This window comes from Gymnogyps californianus, chromosome 4, assembly GCF_018139145.2.
Source record: "Gymnogyps californianus isolate 813 chromosome 4, ASM1813914v2, whole genome shotgun sequence".
In the NCBI taxonomy this organism is placed as follows: Eukaryota; Metazoa; Chordata; class Aves; order Accipitriformes; family Cathartidae; genus Gymnogyps; species Gymnogyps californianus.
Window position 1 is genome coordinate 78,421,976 of NC_059474.1, and position 22,813 is coordinate 78,444,788.

At 39.2% G+C, this 22,813-nt stretch overlaps 1 protein-coding gene across 1 annotated transcript; it reads left to right on the forward strand.

Annotated features, from left to right (window-relative positions):
• Positions 1-441: 441 nt before the first annotated feature.
• Positions 442-22,523, forward strand: BBS7 (Bardet-Biedl syndrome 7). Its single transcript, XM_050895789.1, has 19 exons — positions 442-487; positions 946-1,011; positions 1,735-1,797; positions 2,669-2,844; positions 3,475-3,661; positions 4,384-4,456; positions 5,395-5,511; positions 6,897-7,027; positions 7,784-7,868; positions 9,581-9,683; positions 10,265-10,457; positions 11,984-12,058; positions 13,130-13,195; positions 16,423-16,562; positions 17,556-17,720; positions 18,800-18,909; positions 19,016-19,119; positions 20,627-20,750; positions 21,777-22,523. The coding sequence occupies exons 1-19, from the start codon at positions 452-454 to the stop codon at positions 21,911-21,913; spliced, it is 2,151 nt and encodes a 716-aa protein (XP_050751746.1). The 5' UTR covers positions 442-451; the 3' UTR covers positions 21,914-22,523.
• The last annotated feature ends 290 nt before the right edge of the window (positions 22,524-22,813 follow it).

The window sequence follows — 22,813 nt, forward strand, 5'->3', positions numbered from 1 at the left end:
AAGTCTGGATTACCCAGTGGGACCCGGTACCAGACAGGCCGGCCAGCCAGCGACCGCTAGGCCAGGGCCAGCTGCCGTTTTGCGGGCAGAGCCGTGCCCGCCAGACGGTTCCCGACTGCCTGGGCCGGGCCTCGGCACCGGGGGAGCTCGGGCCCGCCGCCCGCCCGCCCGCAGGCCAGGCCGGGGGGAGCAGCCAGCGCCCGCCCCTCCTCCGGGCGTTCTCCGCCGAGAGGCCGGCGGCGGGCGGCCCGCCCAGGACCCCGCCCGCTCCGGCGCGCTCTGCCCAATCGCGGCGCGCGCCTCGCTGCGGGCCCGCCCCCTCGCCGTCAGGGCTAGCCAATGGGAAGCCGGCTCGGGGCGATGTCGGCCGCGGCCGAGGTTGCCGCGGTAACGGGAGCTGTGGGAGCGCTGGAGTAGCGGCCGCGGGCGGGATCCGCGCCCCGCCGGCGCTATGGAGCTGAGCCTGGCCCGCGTGGACTACCTGCAGGTGGGCCCGGGCTGCCGGCGGCACCGCCGTGCCGTTATCCCGGGGGAGCGGGCCGGATCGTTGGCGAACGGCCTGGGCCAGCGGGGGCGGCCGGGGGCCGCGGGGCGAGGCGGCTGGCCGGCCGGTGAGGGGGAGCTGTCCGGTGGGGCCGGTGAGAAGTCCGAAGGAGGGTCCCGGTGCTCTCGGCGACGGGTCTGGGTCGGGTCGGGAAGCGCTTCCCTGTGGGGCCGGGGCCGGGCAGGCCTCCCGCTTCGGCCCCGGAGGCCGGTGGGTGTGCGGCTCCAGAGCCGCCTCAGCAGGGCCGGGACGCCCCTCCCTGGGCCGCGCACCGACGAGCCCCGCAGCGTCGCGCCTCCCCTAAGCCTTCAGCCCTGCTCCCGGCCCCTACCGCTCCCGCTGCCGTCCGCTGGGCTACCGGCGCCGAAACGTGCTCGGTTAAAGAGTGTGTCTTCCCACAGGTGGGAGTGACAGCTCAGAAGACTATGAGGCTTCTTCCCGCGTCGGGGCGAAAGACGACGCAGAAGGTAGTGGCTGTCGGCAACGCACGGCTTGTTCTGCTGGCTCCCGCTAACTTATTTTCTGGCTGCGGAGCGTACCGTGATAATATTATTAATCATCTTTTGAGTTTCTTTAGTTACTACGTCATAGGGAAAAACTTCGGAACCGAATTCTTGGAACTTTTTGGAAAACTTCTGAAAAAATAGAGGAAAAAAGTGTGAATTTGTTTCTGGAAAACTTTCAGAACCAATAAGGAATTTTCAAAACTTAAGGCATTGCTGAAACTGCAAGGAAGTTCTTGCATATTTCTCTATTTCTGTTTTGCTAACACTTAATGTAGATGAACTATTTCTTTTTTAGTTTTCCTTAATATGAGTTCAAGCTAAGGAAACTTAGTTGTGAAAACTCAATAGAAATAACAGTGCATTGTTTTAATAATAAATTCTCAATATGAAAATACAACTATTGCCAAGTATGCCTTTCTGGAGTGTTCCACCTGATGGTTGCTGGCATTTACAACTAGAAGCAGAAAAAGGATTCTAAATGCTATCACTTAAATTATTGTTCTTAGGCTTTAATGTCCTATCTATAGCGGTTTATCTAGCTTTTCTACATACAGCTATGTAAATTAAGTACTGCAGAATTTAAAGTACTTAAATACAGGAAAATATGATTAATATAGGAAAAGCATTATTTAAAAAATATTTATGCATGTAATAAAAAATAACCATGTATTTATACTTTTGAAGGTGGTGGTTGGAGATCAGGATGGGGTCATTACATGTTTTGGCATAAAAAAAGGGGAAGCTGTGGTAAGTGGAAATGTTCCATTTAAAATTTTATTTTAAAAATATTCTTCCTAATGAACTTTGAAAGTCTGTTTGTATTGACATGGGAAATAAGATACCTGTGGAAGGTGTCTAGGTAGAGCTGTGGGCTGATACCTAGCTGTGATGAGGGCATGCTGATTTCATGCCTGGACAAGCACATGGTCCTCCGCAGTTGTAGAGTCAGACACTAGTGTATGTCATCGCAAAGAAGGTCCGTTTAACACCTTTTGCTCTGCAGTTCAGTTGGGCTTAAGCCTGTACACATACTCAGTTACTCTGACTGGACAAAAACCTGCAGTGATTCACTAAGTCAGTCACCTTAGGGGATTTTGGCAACCTGATTGCTTTTTATGAGCCTAGACAAACTTATGCCCAGCTTAATAAAAATTTATCATTTTATTTTATTTTTTTTCCCCTTGAGGAAGCTCATAGCCAGCTCATAAGGACTCTATAGCAATACAAAGAAATCTATGTAGTCTTCTGGAATAAGAATGTAACATGTAAGAGGGAGTGAGTGAGTGTGTGTGTTGTTCTTTTAAAAAAAAAAAACAAACCCACAAACAAACAAAAACCTTCCAGCTACTAGCAGTGCTGAAATTTTCCTATGGATGAATAACACTGAAATGATAAAGTCTTAATTTATTATATTTTACAGCTTTTTGTATTTATTGACTTATAAAACGCTTGATTGCTTTGTAATTCTGAAGAGAAATGTACAGATTATTTTTGTCTGCATATAATCCATAGTATCTTAGCTTTGCCAGAAATTGTAAAGCAAATTTATTATCCTTTATGTTAAAAGATTACCATAAATACGATATTGTGATGATGAAAATTGCTTTTCTATTTACAGCCAGTGTTCAAGACGCTGCCAGGCCAAAAAATTGCAAGACTGGAGTTGGGAGGAGCTCTTAATACACCACAAGAGAAAATTTTTGTGGCTACAGGATCAGAAGTTAGAGGTTTCACAAAAAGAGGGAAGCAGTTTCTTTCATTTGAAACTAACCTTACTGAAAGCATCAAAGCTATGTATGTATGATATTTTGCATTTTTTTCATAGCCATAGCAGATTGTTAGTTTATGATTTTATGAAATAATTTTTTACTGTATTGTGTGCTGGTAGGTAACACTAAGTGCTAGTCCAGCTTTAGCTTGTGCCATGACACGTAGGAAGGAACTTAGAAAATCATGGTGAAGTTTAGGAAGTGTAAGGGGGTTTGGGAGGGGTCTGGAGGCACTCACATCAGTGCAAATGCAGGTGAACGGAGCTGGGGTTATTGCCATACTGTATCATGTCCATATCCCCTTCCTGTCGCAGAACAGGAACAAATTTTTTCTTTTTCTTTTTGGATTGTGTTGTAAGATGCTGCCATATATAAACAGCTTGAGAAGAATTAATATCATCAGAATATATTAATGAAATTTCTATAAAGATATTCTTAGGATCTTATGTGAAGACAAAATAGGAAATTTGAGAGCCACAGAAATCATGTGGTTTTAGCATTCGTAAGAAACTTCTTTTCTAATAGCTGGAACAGCTTGCGGGGCCTACTAATGCCTTGAATCTGCAAGTGGTAGTGCATGCATATAGTAGGGCTAAAAGACTATCACTGCAACTGTACTGGGAAGATGCTACAGGAAGTATTTTCTTTTTCTCAGGCATATTTCAGGAGCAGATCTCTTTCTTTGTGCAAGCTATATCTATAACCATTACTGCGACTGCAAAGACCAGCACTACTACCTATCGGGAGATAAAATCAATGATGTTCTCTGCCTTCCTGTAGATAAAGTGAATTGCATTACACCGGTACTTGCATGTCAGGATAGAGTCCTCAGAGTTTTACAGGTTAAAATACTTGCTTGTTTATGTTTTATGTATTGATGACATAGACTTGGACCAATTCTTAAGGGAATCAGCATATCAGCATGGCTTAAACATCATAAGGATAAGCATATTGTGTCTTACTTGGCAGTGTTACTGTCTATAGTGCGGTACATTTACTTTTTTTTTTTTTTTTAAAGGAAAATCATGATTATAAACTTGCAAAATGAGGATTAATAAAACCACTATAAATAGGTTTTCGAATTCATAGCTGGAAGTAGATAACAAATCAGTCCCTTCTAACTAAAAGTGCTCACATAAGGGAATTAAATGTGTAAGTCTTTATCAGTTTGGAAATTCTTGCTCTCACAAATTACTGTTGCGACAAGTCTGCGTGATATTAAGTGGTTTAACAAATTTATTTGCAGGACAAATTCGCAGATTATTTTTAATAATAACACACTTCAAGAGTCCTATGTTCTATTTATATAAACTTCACTCTATTTTGGCTTAGAAATGGTTCTCCCATAGATATTGGGAGTTTGTATAAGTGAAGCATATCCGTTACTATTATCCATAATAATTTTGTCCCTATGCATGTGGGGTTTTGGCTTGGTTTGGTTTGTGGTTGGTGTTTTGGGGTTGGGTTTTTTTTTTGGTTGGTGTGGTTTTGGTTGTGGTTGGTTTTTTTTTGTTTGTTTGTTTTTTTAACAAAATTCATTCAAGATAGTTCTCTTTGTCTTTAGGGATCTGATTTACTGTATGAAGTAGAAGTTCCTGGACCACCTACTGTTCTTGCTCTAAACAATGGAAATGGGGGTAACAAGATTTTGAATATACACATAACTAAATAATGTTATTTTACTATATTTTTAAGATTTTATTGCTTGTATTTGTTAATTACATTTTGCCTTGATTTTTAAGCTGATGTTAAAAATGCAGCAGAAGACTGTCTACGTGAAGTCATTTCTTACATACAAATAAATATATACACACACATATGACTGTTTTAGACAGTTCTAAATTATATTCACATTTAATTGAAAGCCTCTTACAAGAGCAGTGAGATACAAGGTGGTCTCATTGTGTAAATATGAACTGGACTTCTGGGGCCTAGTCAAAGTTCTGGGTTTGGGTTTCTCTCACACATGGATTTCCATAACTAGAATCGCTAGTTGCATGCGTCCGTGGATGGATGAGAACATTGAGTAGAGCTTACATAAACTAAGACTGTGGAAGGATCAAGCTTAAAATAGTTTGATCATCCTTCTTGCTAATCTGTTTTAACCTAATAGAAATCGCTTCAGTGTGTTAATCTGGTGCTTAATTTAGTTGCAGTTAGATTGTGTGACAATGACATTCAGAGCTGGTTTGGAAAAGTAGTTGTTACTTGCTTAAGTCTTGGCACAACATTCACTATGGGATGCGTGTTCTGAATGACTCTGTTTCTCTTCTGTAAAGGCAATTTAATAGCCTATGTTTGCCGAAATTTAAAGGATTGGATTATGAATGGTTTTTAGGCAGAACTCCAGTGCAGGGCGCATTCATACACAGAAGAGTGATAGCTGTGAAGAAATTATCAGAACAGGTGCAGTTTTCATGTATTTGTTTTTAAAGCATGACAGTTCTGTTACACAACACTAATGGTAGTGTTGTGTTTTTCCCTTGGGCTGTAGAGTGTAACTACACAATACTTTCAAATTTTTTTAATTGGTGTACTTGATTTTATTGGTTCTAAATTCAGTTTATGTGTTTAGGTGATTCTGGAGAAGAAATTGTATATGGAACTTCTGATGGTAAACTGGGTCTTATCCAGATTACTGGTTCCAAGCCTATACCTAAGTGGGAAATTGGAAATGAAAAAAAGAGAGGAGGTATGTGTGTCAATCTCGTGCTCTTTAGCTTTCCAGCGTACCTGAGGCTTTATTACAAGTATAATAATCAGGAAATCTTATTCATAGATACTTTGGAGGCATATTGTAATTATGTCAGTATGTGATGTTAATATGAGTAAGCTCTCTTTCATTCTTCTGATTTTCTTATAAATAATTCTAATCAGTTTGTCTTGCTTTGGGTTTTCTGTTCATATTATTTCCAGTACTTTAGTATACTTTTGTTTTTACAGTATTTTTAAAGTGGCGTTTGTAAAACAGTGTCAGTTCACATAAGATTACTTGAGGTTTTTATCATTTTGGTGACTATTTCTAAGTGCAAATATACATGGCAGATTTTTCAGATGTTCAGTGGTCTTAAAGTGTCTTCAGAGGAAATGTTAGCATCTTCCCTGCAAGACTTTTTTTTTCTTCTTTTTTTTTAAAAAAGCCATTATAAGGGTTTTTGTCCGAAGATGGAATAAGGCTTTCATTAAAGCTCCACAACGAGGGTTAACTGATCAGAGCATAGTATGACATTTTCCCTCTTTTAGCCTTGGTGTGCTGCTTCTGCAGCATCTGTTAGCCCATACTCCTTTGTAAAGAAGACCAGGAATAGCGTATATCTATGTGTTAATTTAATTATCTCATAAAAGCTATCGCTAAATTATTTTCTTAAAATGCTTCCTAGCATGTCCTTTCTCTTCATGTGAAATATGAAGGAGTCGTAAAAGTTAAATTTGGTCTCGTTTTTCATATTAATTCTTGTACAAACTCTCTCACTGCTGTTTCCTTCTTTCAGACCTTAACTCTTTCCTCTCCAGACAGGATTAGTTTTCATAGGCTGGTTCCACAAGCGCTAGTAGTGGGTTTGTCCACTACCGTGTCAAGTAGCAGTACCTAGTCCAGGTCTGGCACAAGTCAGAACCCTCTTTCTGTCACCTTAGCCAGAATTCATAGTAGTCCATTTACCAGTAGCTTTAAGTCAATTACAGGAAACAAAGAATGCTTGCTTCTTCAACTGGCAAAGTTACAGTAGTGTGGACAGACAAATAGTAAATCTGGGGAAATGTTTGACGAGGGAGGGTTAAACCCCTCAAAAGTAAGCTATTTGAACATCGGAAGGGGTCTCTGTTCAGTGGTTTTCACCAAGGGAACTGTAGTGGGTTTGATTTGGAATCGGTTACTGTAAAACCCACTGTACAATCTTGAACCTCAGGCACAGGTGAGAGGCTTCAGCCCTCTGGTGGGCTCATCCAGAAATAGCATTAATAAAACCTTAAAAGCCGACCAAGAATCTCTTTCTATGTAATTGAATGTGGCCGGTGTATCATTGTGTCATAAACGAATAAAGATGAAGTAAACGGTTTTGTTTTCTTTTTCTTTAGGTATCTTATGTATTGATAGTTTTGACATTCTGGGAGATGGAGTTAAAGAATTACTCGTTGGACGAGATGATGGAGTGCTAGAAGTCTATAACTTTGAGAGTGCAGATGATCCTGTCCTTCGATATGATCATGTAAGCCCACATTCATCATATTCTTCTTTGCTGGAAAAATGATTTTTTTAAAAAAATCTGTATTTCAAAACTTAAACTTTATTTATGAGATCATTACTACTAAAATGTGTGTTTTGTTTTTAATTTGATGAGCTCTGTAATGTTGACAATATGAACTTCAAAGCGGTATCCTAATATTTAAGAACCAGAAAGTGAAATAGTCCTGATTTGAGCAAAAATCAAAATAGCATAGAGGGTATGTTAAAGTTCTGGCTCTGTTGACTACTGAAGTCTGACCTGGGTGAAACCTAATACAGTGCTTCTCTCTCAGTGAAAAAACAACCCCATGTTGTGTGTAGTCTGTGTTTTACATGCAAAGTAATAAATGTAAGCTGTCAGGACTTCACTGAGCATAATTACTTTGGTTATGAATTGTTTAAAATAGTGGATTTGATCCATAGTGATTATTTCAGCCTTCAGTCAGATTGCTAATTCCTGCTGGAAAAATATTGTCCATCAGTGTTTTGCTTTAAACTGCTTTTTAATGTCTTTGTTATGCAGAGTAGAATCGGAATGCATTTGTTAAAACACCCTGATTTAGCTGTGATAGTCATCAGCTAGCTTACTCTTTTGTAGGTCTAGATGTTGTCCATCTATGTAGGTATTTTGTGATGCAGGTAAAAGGAGGAGCGAAACCCTTAAACCCCCACAAAACCCCCCAAACTTCTAAAATGAGTGCAGTGATATTTCCCTCTGCTTTAATGTATTTATTTGAAGGCTTTATCAGAGAGCATTGCATCAATCCAGGGTGGCTGTGTAGGAAAAGATGGGTATGATGAAATTTTAGCATCCACATATTCAGGTAAGCTCCACATCATTTACTCAATAAATGTCACATATGGTGATGTAATAAAAATGAAGCAGGCTATGTTGTTAGTGCAGCTCACACCTCTTAAAATTTTTGTTCTGATTGGAACCAGGATAATGTTTTGTTGAAAAGATCTCTTCTAATTTAATGTTTACACTTCAAAAAAATGTTTCCTACACTTAAGCTATGTTTTTTTATTTTAATATATTCATAATGTGTCTGCTGTGTAACACAGTGGCTGGTTATTCTCTGGTGTAGACTGCTGCCTAACTGTGATGAAATAATGAATATGTTATGTCCGAAGGAATTATTTATGATTTTTTTTTATTAAAATATTGATAGACATGCATCTCTCTTTTTTTTATTTTCCCATCTTTTACATAATTTCCTTCCTTTTCAGCTTCATAGGGCTTTAAATGGGGTTGATTTTGCTTTTAGTAGAAAATAAAGCTTCCCCATGTGAGGCATCTCAGCAGCCTCTCTGTAGGATTCGAGCTATTGGCCTGACTGTCACAGAGGCCGTGATAAACATGCTGCATATGTTAACTGCTGGGAGCTAAAATACTGCTTATTCTCTATCTTCGGTTATCTTCAGTGCTAAAAAATTAGCCTACTGGAACCTCTCATATTCAAAATCATGTATTTTGGCAAGATATAATTCTCAGTCAGTTATTGAGAAGTAATGGTGTTCAAGTACCTCTTTTAAATAGTCTCTGGATGATTGAAAGACCCTTATACCTCACCTCATATGAATTGTTTTAGTATCATAGGCTGCAACAATACTGTGGCCAAAGTCCTTTGTGGCTTCTTTTAGTGGGAATGTTATAAAGATCCGTGAATCATAGAAGAAATAAAAAAGCGAAAGCCCATGTTCACCTGTGGGTTTTCAAAGGTAAACTCTGGTAGGAAGTGCAGTAGACTGAGTTTGGCAGATTTTGGCAAATCAGGAAAAGTAGTGCTTAGAGCAGTAAAAGTTACTCTTGAAGCATGGCAGCGTAGGAATTCTGTGGATTTTTTTAAAGTTCATGCTCCATTATTGGGCTTCCTTGGTACTTGAAGTAGATAGCTAAGGAATGTGAAAGATTGTGGACATGTCAGCTTTTATGGTGCATTTTATAGTAATGCTATCTTACTGTTTGCATGCATTAGATGAGGTAACTAGAGCTATAAACACCCATTCAAGTCTGCATATCATACCTGAGGTGTCAGGATATAATCAATTAGTATTTACTTTTATAAGTAAATGCAATTAAGTAAACAAAAAGATTTTTTTTTTTCCCCACTTCAGCTAGCAGCATTCAATCTCAAAGCACACTGTGCAACATACAGTTTGCTATTAATACATTGCACAGCTTTTTTTGGTTTTGTTTTCAACTATAGTACTGCCAATTATTCAAGGTTTTGTCAGAGAAACATAGGTGGGAAAAAAGTTAAGCACTTTGTTTAAAAACTGCCGCAGAGAGATTTATTGCTCGAAGTACTGCATGGAAAAGAATAACTAATGTTTTCCAGTCTGTAAGTTAAGAACAAAACCCATAAAAAATCATGCTCAGTGTCTGGATTAATCCTCCAAAGAAAGGATTAAATTAAAGTCTCAATTCTCTCTAGCCAGTATCTGGAACAAACATCGCTCCACACATACAAAAGCTGAGTGTAGACTTTTCTTTCTAGCCTATAAGGAATGTAAACTTCATATATTGGTTTAGGTTGGCTGACAGGACTGACTACAGAACCTGTCCATAGAGAAGGTGGATCAGGTGAAGAACTAAAATTAAGTCAAGAAATGCAGAGCAAGATTTCATCCTTAAGGTAATTGCACTAAAAAGAAATTCAAATGGAAGAAATGAAATGTTAAAAGCTGAAATGTCATCTTTCCTTCCTATCTCACTGGATTTTCTGTATCATTAATGTATCTAGAAGTAGAATCAAGCCTTTTTAAAGTAGAAATGAATAGCAGCCTCATTTCACAGTCTCTTTCTGTCTTGCCTTCACATGATGATGTCTTAATGTCTTCTTCCTCAGTATCAGCAAGATAAGATTCCCTTCTTCCCTGCTGCTTATAGCTTCTAAATGATGGGAGGAAAGTAGTCACTAGCATATAATTCAAAATGCATTGTACTCTTGAAGGAAAAAAGTTGTCCTTTCCTGTCACTCATAGAAATCTCTTTTGGCAAGGTACAGTAGAATCTACATTTTCATGTGATATAGTTTATATTTTATCTTCGTTACGTATGTGGAAGGGGAGTCACCAGTCACTTCTGGTTGGAAAATTATGGACAGACGATAAACATGAGTGCCTTGCAAGCTTAATCTACTTAATTTCTAGGGTAGCTTTTATGTTGTTCTTGGGTTTTTTTTTTAAGATATTATATGTGGTTTCCCTTTTCTAGGAGTGAATTGGAACACCTACAGATGAAAGTACTTCAGGAACGTGAAAAATACCAGCAGTCTTCTCAATCCAGTACTGCTGTTTCATCAGTACCTGCATTTAGTGTGAATGATAAGTTTACATTAAATAAGGATGATGCTAGCTACAGCCTCATCTTGGAGGTGCAGACAGCTATAGATAATGTCCTAGTACAGGTGAGTGTGGTTTTATTCTTGTCGGCTTTCTTGGTATCTAAATAAAACATTCAGAGACTTTCTAGGTTGAAAAGCTGAGTAATAATATCGGAAGTATATGAGTTTTTAAGTGTCTGAATTGTTATAAGATGGAATTGAAGTGTATAGCCTTGCAATGTTGAAGTAACGGCTGTAAATGCTTGTTAGGGAGCAAATACAATTTAAACCTTTATTGAACAGAGCGACATTACACTACCAAAATAGACCAAAATGCCTGCTGTACTAGAAGGTTTCTACGTAACTTTTGTGTTTGCTTTTGCATGTCCCTCCTTATTTAAGCAGCAGTTAACTCGGTAGATCTTAAATGAGGTGCAGATTCTCGCTTGCCAGTTGAGTACCCTCTGTAGTGGAAAATTAATTTTAGAATGGTATGGGCCACCTGTGCACTTTCAGTGTGGAACAGCATCTGATTTGTGTGCAATTGGTGATAAATACTCCTGTCAAGTAGAGCAGCCTTAATTAGTTATTCCTCCTACTGCATCAGCTGAAATTGTTATCTTTGGTAGTCAGAAAGAGTAGTGGTACTGAATTACCTTCTTTTGGGGAGAAAAATTTGACAAGGAGGAATTTGTGAGGTGAATTTGCCATAATAAATGGCAGATAATTACTGTAGGATTTTATTTTTCACTCCTTAATAAAAATCTCATTTTTATTAAGGACGTTATTGGAGCAATGCTAAGCTACAGCTAATATGCTGCTCTGTAGTATCTGCTGTTTCCATAGCTAAGTGAGGAATAATGAAATTGTTTAATCTAGCCCTGAACTTAATGTAGCGTTTAGAACTTAAGGCTTTTTCTTTACAGAAATACAAAGCAGTATCTGGTATTCCTCTGCTGTGAGAAGACAATAAAACTGTTTTAAAAATATTTTTTTAGGAAGTATGTTGCATATTTGTCAATGTTTCCTGACACTTCTGTGAAGTTATAAAGCAGTACCAAATCAAGTAATTAATCATTCTAATACCCTTTGATCTCATTTTTAAAACAGTGTTAGATTTAATTTTAATTCCAGTGAAAACACATCTAGATGATAAGTGGTCTGTGTCAGAAGCGCTATTGTAAGTAAAAGGATCATTAATAATTATGTAATATGATCCTTGGTTTCCTGAATGAATATTGTAATCCATCTATTAAAATAGGGAAACACTTCAATCATGAATATACTTCATGCATATGAATGAAGTATACTTTCATGTCTGAAAGATGTGAATATACTTTCATGTCTGAAAGATAGTTACACATCTTATACTGAAGTTGTTGTAAGCCAGCCACACAGAGTTCAGGACTCCATAAGAGAATAAGAGAAAAATCATCATGTTAGTCCGGGATTAAGTAGTAAGCTGTGTGTCTGTTAGGCTCTTACCTCTTGGATGGAGCAATCATTGCCTCTCCCTTATTAAAATAATTGATGACAGTTAGAGGATAAATGCATTAGAAGCTGCACAGGAACTTAAGCTCTTTATTTTTCCTTCCTCATATGTTCTGCAGAGTGATGTCCCAATAGACTTGCTGGATGTGGATAAAAATTCTGCTGTTGTTAGTTTTAGCAGCTGTGATTCTGAGGTAAGTAAAACAAAAGAGATGCTATTTCTAGCGATTGCATGATGAAAGCTTTTAATACTGTGTATTAAAAATAGAATTTGGATTTATGTATTTGTAATTTTAAATATATTGAGTTAAACTACTCATTTGATAATTTTGGAGAGCTCAGCTTCGTTAGAGGTACTGCAGAATTAGGAGTTAGTGGCAGGTCCTGACATAAGGCAAAACTAAATATGAACAAAAGGATCTAGGAGCCAACTGCTCTCTTTCTTTTTTTCCTGCCTGATCAGGAATGTGAAAGACACATTCAGTATTGCTGTCTTCTCTGGATTTGCCAGTATCACATATATTTACTTCAAAGTAATTTAGGTGAAGAACATTGTATTTCTTACTTAGTTCGCCTCTTAAAAATGACTTTAGAACGTGAAAATTCTGACGTGTGGGGAGTCACATGTTTAAGTGCATTTTTTATATAATAATTATAAACTTAAATACTTATAGAATTACTAATGATGCTTAGGGCCAGGGGGAAAATCCAGAAACTACCTCAGCATCATGAAAATCTTCTGTGAAGTCTTTTTCCTTGTAACGCTCCTCTAAGTATTTTAGTTTAAGAACTAAATTTGCACATCATTGGTCTACCCTGGAGCTTTCAGAAATCAACTTTTTATTTTAAGTTTCTTGTCCTTTATGATGATTAATGTAGCTTTTTTTTGGTGTGTTTTCGTACTGATCTTACTTTAGTTTTTGGATGTTGGACTAATATTGCAGCTGAGTGGGGCAGGCTGACATGCATTCTTCAGATGAAAAGTAGATATCCATGTAATTTTTATGGTGGTATTAAAGAGTATAAGAGGCTTCAGTTGATTTCTCCTTATATAGAGAATTTTTTAAATTCTACCATAATTAAAATTAATTGGAATATTCAAGGGAGCCAAAGATTACTTTTTTGTATTTAATCTCTGTAAAATAGTTGTACATAAATAGCAAAAACTTTACTGTACATGTCTACAGTTAAAACAAACCAGTAGAACTTTTGTGAATCCACAGACCTGTTTTGTATTATTTTTCTGGTTTTTTTGCTGTTTGCAGCCAAATAGCAACTTTCTTCTCGCAACTTACCGATGCCAAGCAAATACTACGAGACTTGAACTTAAGGTAAAATGCTCCAAACTATTTTCCATAATAAATTAATGGTTATGTAGATGTCTGCTTAGGAATGGAGAGATCTCTGCCTGGACTGACTGCTCAGCCTGAGTGAATGATCAGTCCAATTTCTACTGCTGGTTGTTTCCTGAGAACGTTCTAATCTGGGGCTTGTTGTTCCTTTGTATTTGTCTGTAGGGTTTCTAAAGGCTTCTAAAAATGTGTTACTTCAGAGGAGAGCCTGGGGTCCTTCTCGAGCGTCCCTAAGATGAAAGCAGTGGGGAAATCACACATTGTGAAAATACTTGATTCTGGAGACAGTGTGCGGAACTTAAGGTGGAGGGAGGCGTGGGAAAGAAAGCTCTGGCATCGTTTGTCCTCGGAATTGTTTGAAGGAAGTTACACTGGGAAGTAACTGGGGAATATAGACTGGATTTGTATTTTGGAGAGGAAGCAAATCCAGTCATTCCATGCTTATTATACTAAAGACATGTAGGTGTTTGGGGGTTTATTTTTAACGATCCACCAAATTCACACATTTTGTGGCTACTACCAGGGGAAATAATGAAGGAAATCATGATTAGGAAAATCTGCAACATGCACACAGGCTCTAGGTTTTCTCTTTATGTAGTTGCCTAACACTGCGGCCTCCTAATCTGATATGTATTTATTTATGTAAAACTCTTCAGTCAAAAGATTATAATTAGAAATTTAAGCCTGTGTAAGATGCATCAAATGTGGGGAAGTTGGGGGTGGTTATCTGTTTTCTGGTGAGGTCGCAATAATAGACCTAGTGTGCAGAATTAAGACTTATTTGCTAGGTCCCCTTCTTAAGTGTGGTGGGTTGACCCTGGCTAAATGCCAGGTGCCCACCAAAGCCACTCTGTCACTCCCCCTCCTCAGCTGGACAGGGGAGAAAAAATAAAATGAAAAGGTTGTGGATTGAGATAAGGACGGGAAGAGATCATTTACTAATTACCGTCATGGGCAAAACAGACTCGACTTGGGGAAATTAGTTTAATTTATTACCAATCAAATCAGAGTAGGATAATGAGAAATAAAACCAAATCTTAAGAACACATTCCCCCCACCCCTCCCTTCTTCCTGGGCTTAACTTTACTCCCAAATTCTCTGCCTCCTTCCCCCGAGTGGCACAGGGGGACAGGGAATAGGGGTTGCGATCAGTTGATCACACGTTGTCTCTGCCGCTCCTTCCTCCTTGGGGAGGACTCCTCACACTCTTCCCCTGCTCCAGCATGGGGTCCCTCCCATGGGAGACAGCCCTCCACGAACTTCTCCAATGTGCGTCCTTCCCACAGGCTGCAGTTCTTCACGACCTGCTCCAGTGTGGGTCCCTTCCACAGGGCGCAGTCCTTCAGGAACAGACTGCTCCAGCGTGGGTCCCCCGTGGGGTCACAAGTCCTGCCAGCAAACCTGCTCCAGCGTGGGCTCCTCTCTCCACGGGTCCTGCCAGGAGCCTCCTCCAGCGTGGGCTTCCCACGGAGTCACAGCCTCCTTCGGGTCTCCACCTTCTCCGGCATGGGGTCCTCCACGGGCTGCAGGTGGATATCTGCTCCACCGTGGACCTCCATGGGCTGCAGGGGGACAGCCTGCCTCACCATGGTCTTCACCACAGGCTGCAGGGGAATCTCTGCTCTGGTGCCTGGAGCACCTCCTCCCCTTCCTTCTTCACTGACCTCGGTGTCTGCAGAGCTGTTTCTCTCATGTATTCTCACTCCTCTCTCCGGCTGCAATTGCAGCTGGGCAGTAACTTTTTCCCCTTCTTAAATCTGTTATCCCAGAGGCGCTAGCACCATCGCTGATGGGCTCGGCCTTGGCAAGCGGTGGGTCCGTCTTGGAGCTGGCTGGCATTGGCTCCATCGGACATAGGGGAAACTTCTGGCAGCTTCTCACAGAAGCCACCTCTGTAGCTCCCCCCCTGCTACCAAAACCTTGCCACACAAACCCAATACATTCTCTTGTTTTAATTTAGGGATATGGCTTGGCCATCTTTAATATTGAAAATACTAGGTAAAGAGTAACACAAGAAAAATGAATCAAATGCATTCATGATATACAAAGAGAGGGTTTTTTTACTCTCCCACTAAAAACATTTATAAACTTGCTGTTGTGTGTCATCATAGTGCAGTGTGTCATCAAAACTCTGTACTATCAGTCTTATATTTGGATCCTGATGTGATGGATTCGATCTGCACAGGTTCTACTGCCACCTCTCTGCAATACATTGAGGAACTCCAGTGACTCACACCTGCCATGTGGAGTTCATTCTCTTTTTGTATTTTGTCTATGCACACGCAGACCATACAACTTTTAAGTCTTCGTGATGTTATTTCCAAAGGGAACTCTTTACTAACTTATTTTTATTAAAAACGTTGAAGGGATGTCTTCCTGCAAACCACTGCTTTTTGAGTTCTGAGACCCTATAAAATAGGGGACATAATCAAGGTTATAAAGCAAGCCTGTACTTGAACTCCAGTCTGCTCTTTTGTTTGTATAAAGCTGTTTCAGTAGCTCTTCCACCTACTTTCACGGCTGTGGTGGTGTTATAGGGGGGACACTCCTGTTTCTTGTCAATTCTGTGTGAGTGGCAGACTCTTCAGTGCAGTCTGTGTAACTGGTCTCAGCAGAGAAGTGATTGATGCGTTGCTGTGTGCACCTCAGAGGTGTGGAGAGTGCGTACTGTGTCTTGAATGTGTACATCCTGCTTGTTGGATATTCTGAGACTGGAACTTAAATCTGGCCTCTTACTTTTCCAAAAATAGCTCAGGAAGAACTTTGATTGTTACGAAGAGGTGAACACATATTTTGAAATTCAGTTTACTCTTAAATTCTTTGATCTATTCTTTGCTGCCAACTGCTACAGAACGTATTTTTTCCTTAATTTAAAAAAAAAAAAAAGTAATGGGGCCACTGAAGAATTAGAAGCAAGTTACAGACTTTTTATTTTAACTCATCAGAAAGTAAGTTAGCAGGTTTTATTTTCTTAATATTTCATTCATCTAATATAGCAGCACTTCATTGGACACTACTTCATCTAGTTTTAAAACATTCTTGATCTGCTCTATTTATAGTGGCACTATCAAGTAAATATAGTACTCTAAATATTGTTGAAGTACTACAGTCTAACATATTTTGAATACCCACCAATTTTCCAAACTGTGGTAAATTAATCTTTTCCCTTTTGTTCTTTTTTGTGGGTTCTGCTTTTATTTCTGCAGGTTCGATCGATTGAAGGACAGTACGGGACACTTCAAGCATATGTAACTCCAAGAATTCAACCAAAAACCTGCCAAGTTCATCAATATCAAATTAAACCACTTTCGCTTCATCAGAGAACTCATTCTGTTGACCATGACAGGTATTTGCAAAGAAAAATCAATGCGTTTTTCTCTTGAAAAACTGACACAATCCAGTTGAAACGACGTTTACTGTATAAACCTAAGTATGTCATTTCTAACCCCTAACCTACAATTTTGAGCCTGTAGTTCCGTTTTATGGGTTTTCTGACAGAAAACGCGGATTTAATGGGTTCCTGCTTTCCTTGCCATTCTTTATCCTTGTTTTCAGGTTATTTTTCATTTTACTGACCTGGGTTATAGTGCAGCCTCATGTGTTAGTAGAGCTGAGGGTGTGGTAGAAAGGAAGCTCTCCTGTGTTAGTAACAGCAGTCTTTTCAGTTTCAGCCTCATTCACTCCTCCACCCTTTTAATGCAATTCTTTCCCATAGCTAATTTGGCTCCAAAACTGAGCCAAGACTTTTTTTCCTCTTATCTCTCTGTTAGGAACCTAGTATTTTATGCAATTTCTACTTGATTTTTCCCCACCCTGTTATCATCTTATACTGCCACTAAGGTATTGCTTGCTTCAAAACAAAACTGAAAGATTGAAGGAACGATACCAAATGCTTCAATGTGCAAATGCTTCAATGTGCAAATGAGCTCCATTATGCCTCGTTCTTGATATAAGTGCTATGTCTGTGGTTTACAGCATGGGAGACTTGAGGCTCTTAGTCATATTTACCTCTGTCATAAGTTTCAAGTTTAACAACTTGAAAAGGGATATGTCAAAAATTTCCAACTAGTTTCTTATCCAGTTGTGACATGCCTACTCTGAGATAAAACTTGAATGTACGCCTAGCTTTTTGTCTTGAAATACAGAAAAGTAGCTGTCATCTGCAATACGTAACTACTTAGCAAGATACCTGACTTTTTACGGGGTGTTGATTAAAAGGAAACCACTGTGTGGAACTAAACTTTATTCATATGGATAACCAGTGCACTGACAGTGCCCCTCCTTCATAACTATTAACTATTTTTGTTTGTTTGTTTGTTTTTATTTCATAATGTCATAGACCCATGAATACACTGACGCTCAAAGGCCAGTTCAGTTTTGCTGAAATTCACTCGTGGGTTGTGTTTTGCTTGCCTGAGGTGCCTGAAAAGACTCCTGCTGGAGAGAGCATCACCTTTTATTTTCAGAACACCTTCCTGGGTACACAGCTTGAAAGTACTTACAGGTAAAATACAATTACTAAAGCACGATGTGACTACGCTGCTTTGTCTTTTTCATTCTTGACCAGTCTGCGAGTACCATTTCATGCACATACTACTGTTCACCTCTGCACCCGCGGCCCCATCAAAACTCCCATTAAAGAGAACAGGAATCTTGCTTAAAAAGGATTGTCAAACATTACTAGGGGTGAGCAGTATCCAGTAGTGATGCAATCTGTAACTTGAATAGGGTTTTTCTTGAAGTTCGTCCAAAAAACCAAAATTGCCAGGGAGGAAAGCCTTGATATATTTTTTAGGATGATGGCTTGCTTTTGGAATTTAAAGAACCTAGCTAACTAATATTGTGAAATTATTTTGTAACGCTTATTGTTTTCTAGCTTCCTTATTTCTGCTCCTCAATACAAAAAAATCTTAAAAGGCATTTAATACTCATGCAAACAAAAATGTGAATAAGCATTAAGCTGAAAACCTTCTTTTTCTGCAACTTCTATTAGGCAAATATTATTTCTGTGTTTAATACTCTGTTCTCAAATTAATTAATTACATCTTTCTTCAGCAAGTTATGTACGTCCACTTGAAAATGGAACTGTAAAGTGGGGAAAAATTAATTTTTGTAATTGTACAGATTCCAGCCTGCTCCCAGCCTACCATACGTGTTGTCTACTCGTAATACAGAAAGTTATTGGGTGGTGTTTTTTCAGGGGGAAGGGGAGAGTGTTTTTTTTTTTCTCCCTTCTGGTATTGAAGCTTGCTGTTTGGCTTCAAGGTATTGCAATGATAAAACTTAGGAGGAATGACTACAGTCAGAGATCTTACTTGTATAACCTTTTTGCCATACAATAAAGAGAACTGCTTTGTGTGTACCTGAGATTTGTGTATACTGCTTTGTCTGATTTACTGCCACAAACTGTTCTCTGACAAGATTACACTGGGAATAGGGAAGGAGGGAATAGCATAGGTGTGTATACAGGCACCTGATCTACGGAGAATCGTTTTTATAGGCCTTCTATTTTAACGTAGGGACAAATCTAATGCATGCATGTGTGTTTAAGTTTGTTCATTTAAAGTTTTTCTTCCTTTATAGAAAAGGTGAGGGATGTTTTAAGTCTGACAACATTTCTACAATATCCATCCTAAAAGATGTGCTTTCCAAAGAGGCTACTAAAAGGAAGATTAATCTCAACATATCGTATGGTAAAACTTTCTTCTCTATTTTCTTGTCCTTGACTTCATTTTATATTCTTATAAATGGAATATGTAGTATTCATTTGCTTGTTGGGTTTTTTTTACTCCCTACTAGACATAAATGAAGAATCTGTGAGGCACACATTAAAGCTTATCCACCCTAAATTAGAGTATCAGCAGCTGTTGGCCAAGAAGGTTCACTTAATAGATGCTTTGAGAGTAAGTATCTGAACTCCCGTGGAAGGATTTTTATGGGGGATTATGTTGTCAGATACCAAGCTGTAGGGCTCACGTCAGATGTGTGTCATACTGGTATCTGTTGCGTTTCTATTCCCAGGACATGTATTTTAATTACCTAGGAGACAGACTTCTTCAAGTAAAATTCCCATTTGTACTATGTAACTAGTGAATAATATGTAGGATTACTGACTGATGTTGAGGATGCTTAAATCGGACAGTAGAAGGCAGCCAGCTTTGTCATCTAACGTTCTCTTTTTGCCTGCTGTTATTTTCCTGTTTCTTCTTTGTCTCTTTCCACTAACCTTTAAAAGTTTTTTAGATCTGGGGATGATCATCCAGGCCAGATGCAACTTCCTTGCTTTGGAACTTCATCCCAGTGTGTCATAATTTCTGAATTATCTGCTTTTTAATCTTTTGCTTAATACCCTCCTCAACGGTTAGTCTTTGGGAGGTACCAGTTAGGCAGCTTGTCTCAGTTCTTGGACTTTTTCCAACAACCAGGATTTTACTGTCAAAAACTTGCCGTCATCTCTTTTGGTATTTTTTTTGAGGGGGAGGAGAGATGAAAATGGACAACCAATTCTCTCTTGTCCTTTGGGGGAATCAAATACTAGTTGTCAAAACTCTTTAGTTAGTAGAAAAACTGACTACCAATGAGAAAAGTGTGTATCTTTATTATCACTAAAAGTATTTTACTTGGGCTTGATTTGGCAAACCAGGGAGATAGAGAATAATAGAGCATTTATTCTTAATGCATGTTATATTTGTGCAATAATAATGATGTTGCACATCTTGCTTGGTTTAGGCTTTTTTTAGGCAGCAAATCTTCTTTGACGAATCTTGACAAATTTTTTTGTCACTCATTTTTTGGATAATAACTTATTCATAGGCAGGAAAATAATCTGATGATTGATGAAAGCTGTTATCCCAGCAGACTCACGATGCATAGCATAATTACCTTCTGTGTAGAAAAGAACAGTCTTTCTGTGGAGGATAAAAAGATCTATGCTATTGACCATCTTAAATTGGTCTGATGGTAGACTAGGGCATTTTAGAAGAGATCTTTAAAACTTTTTGCTGTCACGAATTGAGTGATACTTTCACCTTCAGACTTTAGCATGTGCTACACTTTCTAGGAATTTACTTACTCTAAAATGAAGACATGGTGAAGACTTTGAGCCTTCATTAGGCTTGATTCTGTAGGGGCTGGGCTGTGGCGTGATCCTTTTCTGGCAGTACTCAGAGCTGGAAGCTGTAATACACAGGATTTTGAGAGTCTAGTCTATGAAGTGACAAGTAACATCTGGCATTTCATTAGAAGAGTAGAAAATGAGGCACTTTGAAAATAACTGTTGCTAGTTTAGAAAGGGATTGTCATGTCTCTGAAGTACTTCCTCCTGTCAGACCCAAGCTTAATTTCTTCTTACTTTTATGCTCTTACGATACTTAACTGCTGGTAATTCTTACAATTTAAAATATCTTTGAGGAATTACAAGTTCACGAAGGAAATGTGGACTTCCTGCTACCAAAATACCGCAGCATTTTGGAAGAGGCAGATCAGCTGCTTGAGGAATACAAGAGACAACCTGCACATCTCGAGAGACTTTATGGTTTGTTGATCAATTCAACTTTTTATTTAAATGCAACTTAATGTCCAGAGGGCACGCTGGACATGATTGAAATAGTTATGAAGTCAGTATTAGCAGAATCGAAATAATTTGGTAAGTGGGTACACTTGGGTAGCTTCAGGACAACAATAGGTATGTAAGTATATATGTCTGTCTGGTCATACAGCCAAGGCTGCATATTCACACAGTGGTGTTGATCGTAAAAATCTGAAGTTAAAGGTGAGGCAGTAAAACCTAGCACATACTGAAAATGCCTTGTCTGCTACTACAAACTTTGAGTAACTCACTAAAGGTTCTCAAGAATTGTTCACCTGAGAACTTCTAAAATTGATTTGGCATCACAAGCATATCACTGAGAATGAAAATACGACGATTATTTGCAAGTGACTTTCTACTTTTTGTTTAATAGACAGTTTCTTATATTCGGATGATCCTTGTCTTTATGGACATGATTAAGGATCGTATTCAAATTCAGGATGGCATTTAAGAACGTGTACAAGTTAAACGAGTGATTAAGTTCTGAGTGGTTCAGTTTTTTGCAAAATGTCAGAAAAACGGAAAAATGCACGTGGGGTGGGAAGGGAGACTCGTAGAAGATGATCTAATTTAGTGAAGGAAATTCTGTAACCTTCTCTGGAGTTCCCCGTGCAGCTTTCAGCTTGGAGAATCTCTGCCAGACACCAGCTTTAATAAGCCTATGTGTTTACAGCATAAGCAGAGTCCTTGATACCCATCCTGTGATAGTTCCTCTCTCTTTAGTGTTTCAGATGTGGGTAATTCTAAGGCAGAAATACACACTTTGGAATGAAGCTGGAATCTGGGCTGTTCTAACAGCGTTTTGGGTTTGTTTAAAAGTAAATCATTGTTTAAAATGTGAAGTTTAAAAAGAGTCTTGTCTCTAAACCCAGAATCGACTGGAATAGTTGGTACATAATAACGAGTTAAAGGTAGAGGTATCTCATAATGAAAACAAGGCAAATAATAAGTCCTGGGATTTTACCTTTGCAGGTATGATCACAGATCTCTTCATAGATAAATTTAAATTTAAAGGCACCAATGTGAAAACTAAAGTTCCTCTTCTTCTGGAAATTCTGGATGGCTGTGATCAAGATGGACTAACTGCTTTTTTTGAGGCTGCAGCCTGACAAGGAATAAGCAGAGTAATTTTTCTCTCTTTTTTTCTCTCTTTTCTTCTTTTTGTTAGTCAAGGCAGTTCAATATCAAGTCCAAAACACTTTTTAAGAAAAACACTTTTACTCTTTTGTTGTACTGTCAGCTCTTAGGTTTTATTCATATTTATTATCATACTGAATACAGCAGTCAACTTCAGTTCCTATAGACTGTTGTGTATGTTAAATGCGCGCAGAGTTTCTATGTACACAATGTTCTTCATAGCCAAAGAAAACTTAGAATCAGATGTAAATACCAAACACCCTTTTTGCAAAAATGTTTTCAGTGCTGTTAAAGACTACATGCAGTAGTCTGCTCTCCAGTTGTAAGAATATATGAAGAAACTGGTTTTGAGAGACTTAACCAGATTTAGAAGAAATTTGTGTGTTAAACTACGCCTAACTATGGTATTTGCCTGCCGCACTGAGAAGGCCCTAGGAGAATCTCGCCGGACTTGAGGTAGCGGGTGTGCGCATAGAAGGGGGAGAACTCTCTTTGAATATTGGACTGAAGACAGCTGCTTTTAAAGCTCCACGTTAACTCTTGTTTAGCCGATGGCATTAAACTTCCTCCCTGCTTCTCCGATGTCTCTGTTCTTCATTTCGAAACTCCACCTTGCTTCTCGCTCATTTAAAATTAGAAGAGATGAACCAGCTTGTGGATAGAGAGGTTTGTTCACAAGTGAAGTGAGAAAGAGTAGCTTACACCATGAACGGGAAGAGACGTTCTCCAGTGGGGAAAGGGCGAGGCGCTTCCCTACCGCCGCTGGGCAGGAGCCAGGTGCAGCAGCGCGGCCGGAGGTGCCCCGGGCCTGACGCAGCCCCAGCCCCGTTACCGGCACCCTATCACCGAGAGGAGCATTCCATTCCCTTCCC

What these genes read in the sequence shown, in the direction of transcription:
- BBS7 (XM_050895789.1), top strand. Translation starts at nt 452, where the DNA reads ATGGAGCTGAGCCTGGCCCGCGTGGACTACCTGCAG. An exon ending in ACTGAAAGCATCAAAGCTAT is followed by an intron (nt 2,845 to 3,474) that starts GTATGTATGATA and finishes TCTTTTTCTCAG; the next exon opens with GCATATTTCAGGAGCAGATC. An exon ending in CTGTCCTTCGATATGATCAT is followed by an intron (nt 7,028 to 7,783) that starts GTAAGCCCACAT and finishes ATTTATTTGAAG; the next exon opens with GCTTTATCAGAGAGCATTGC.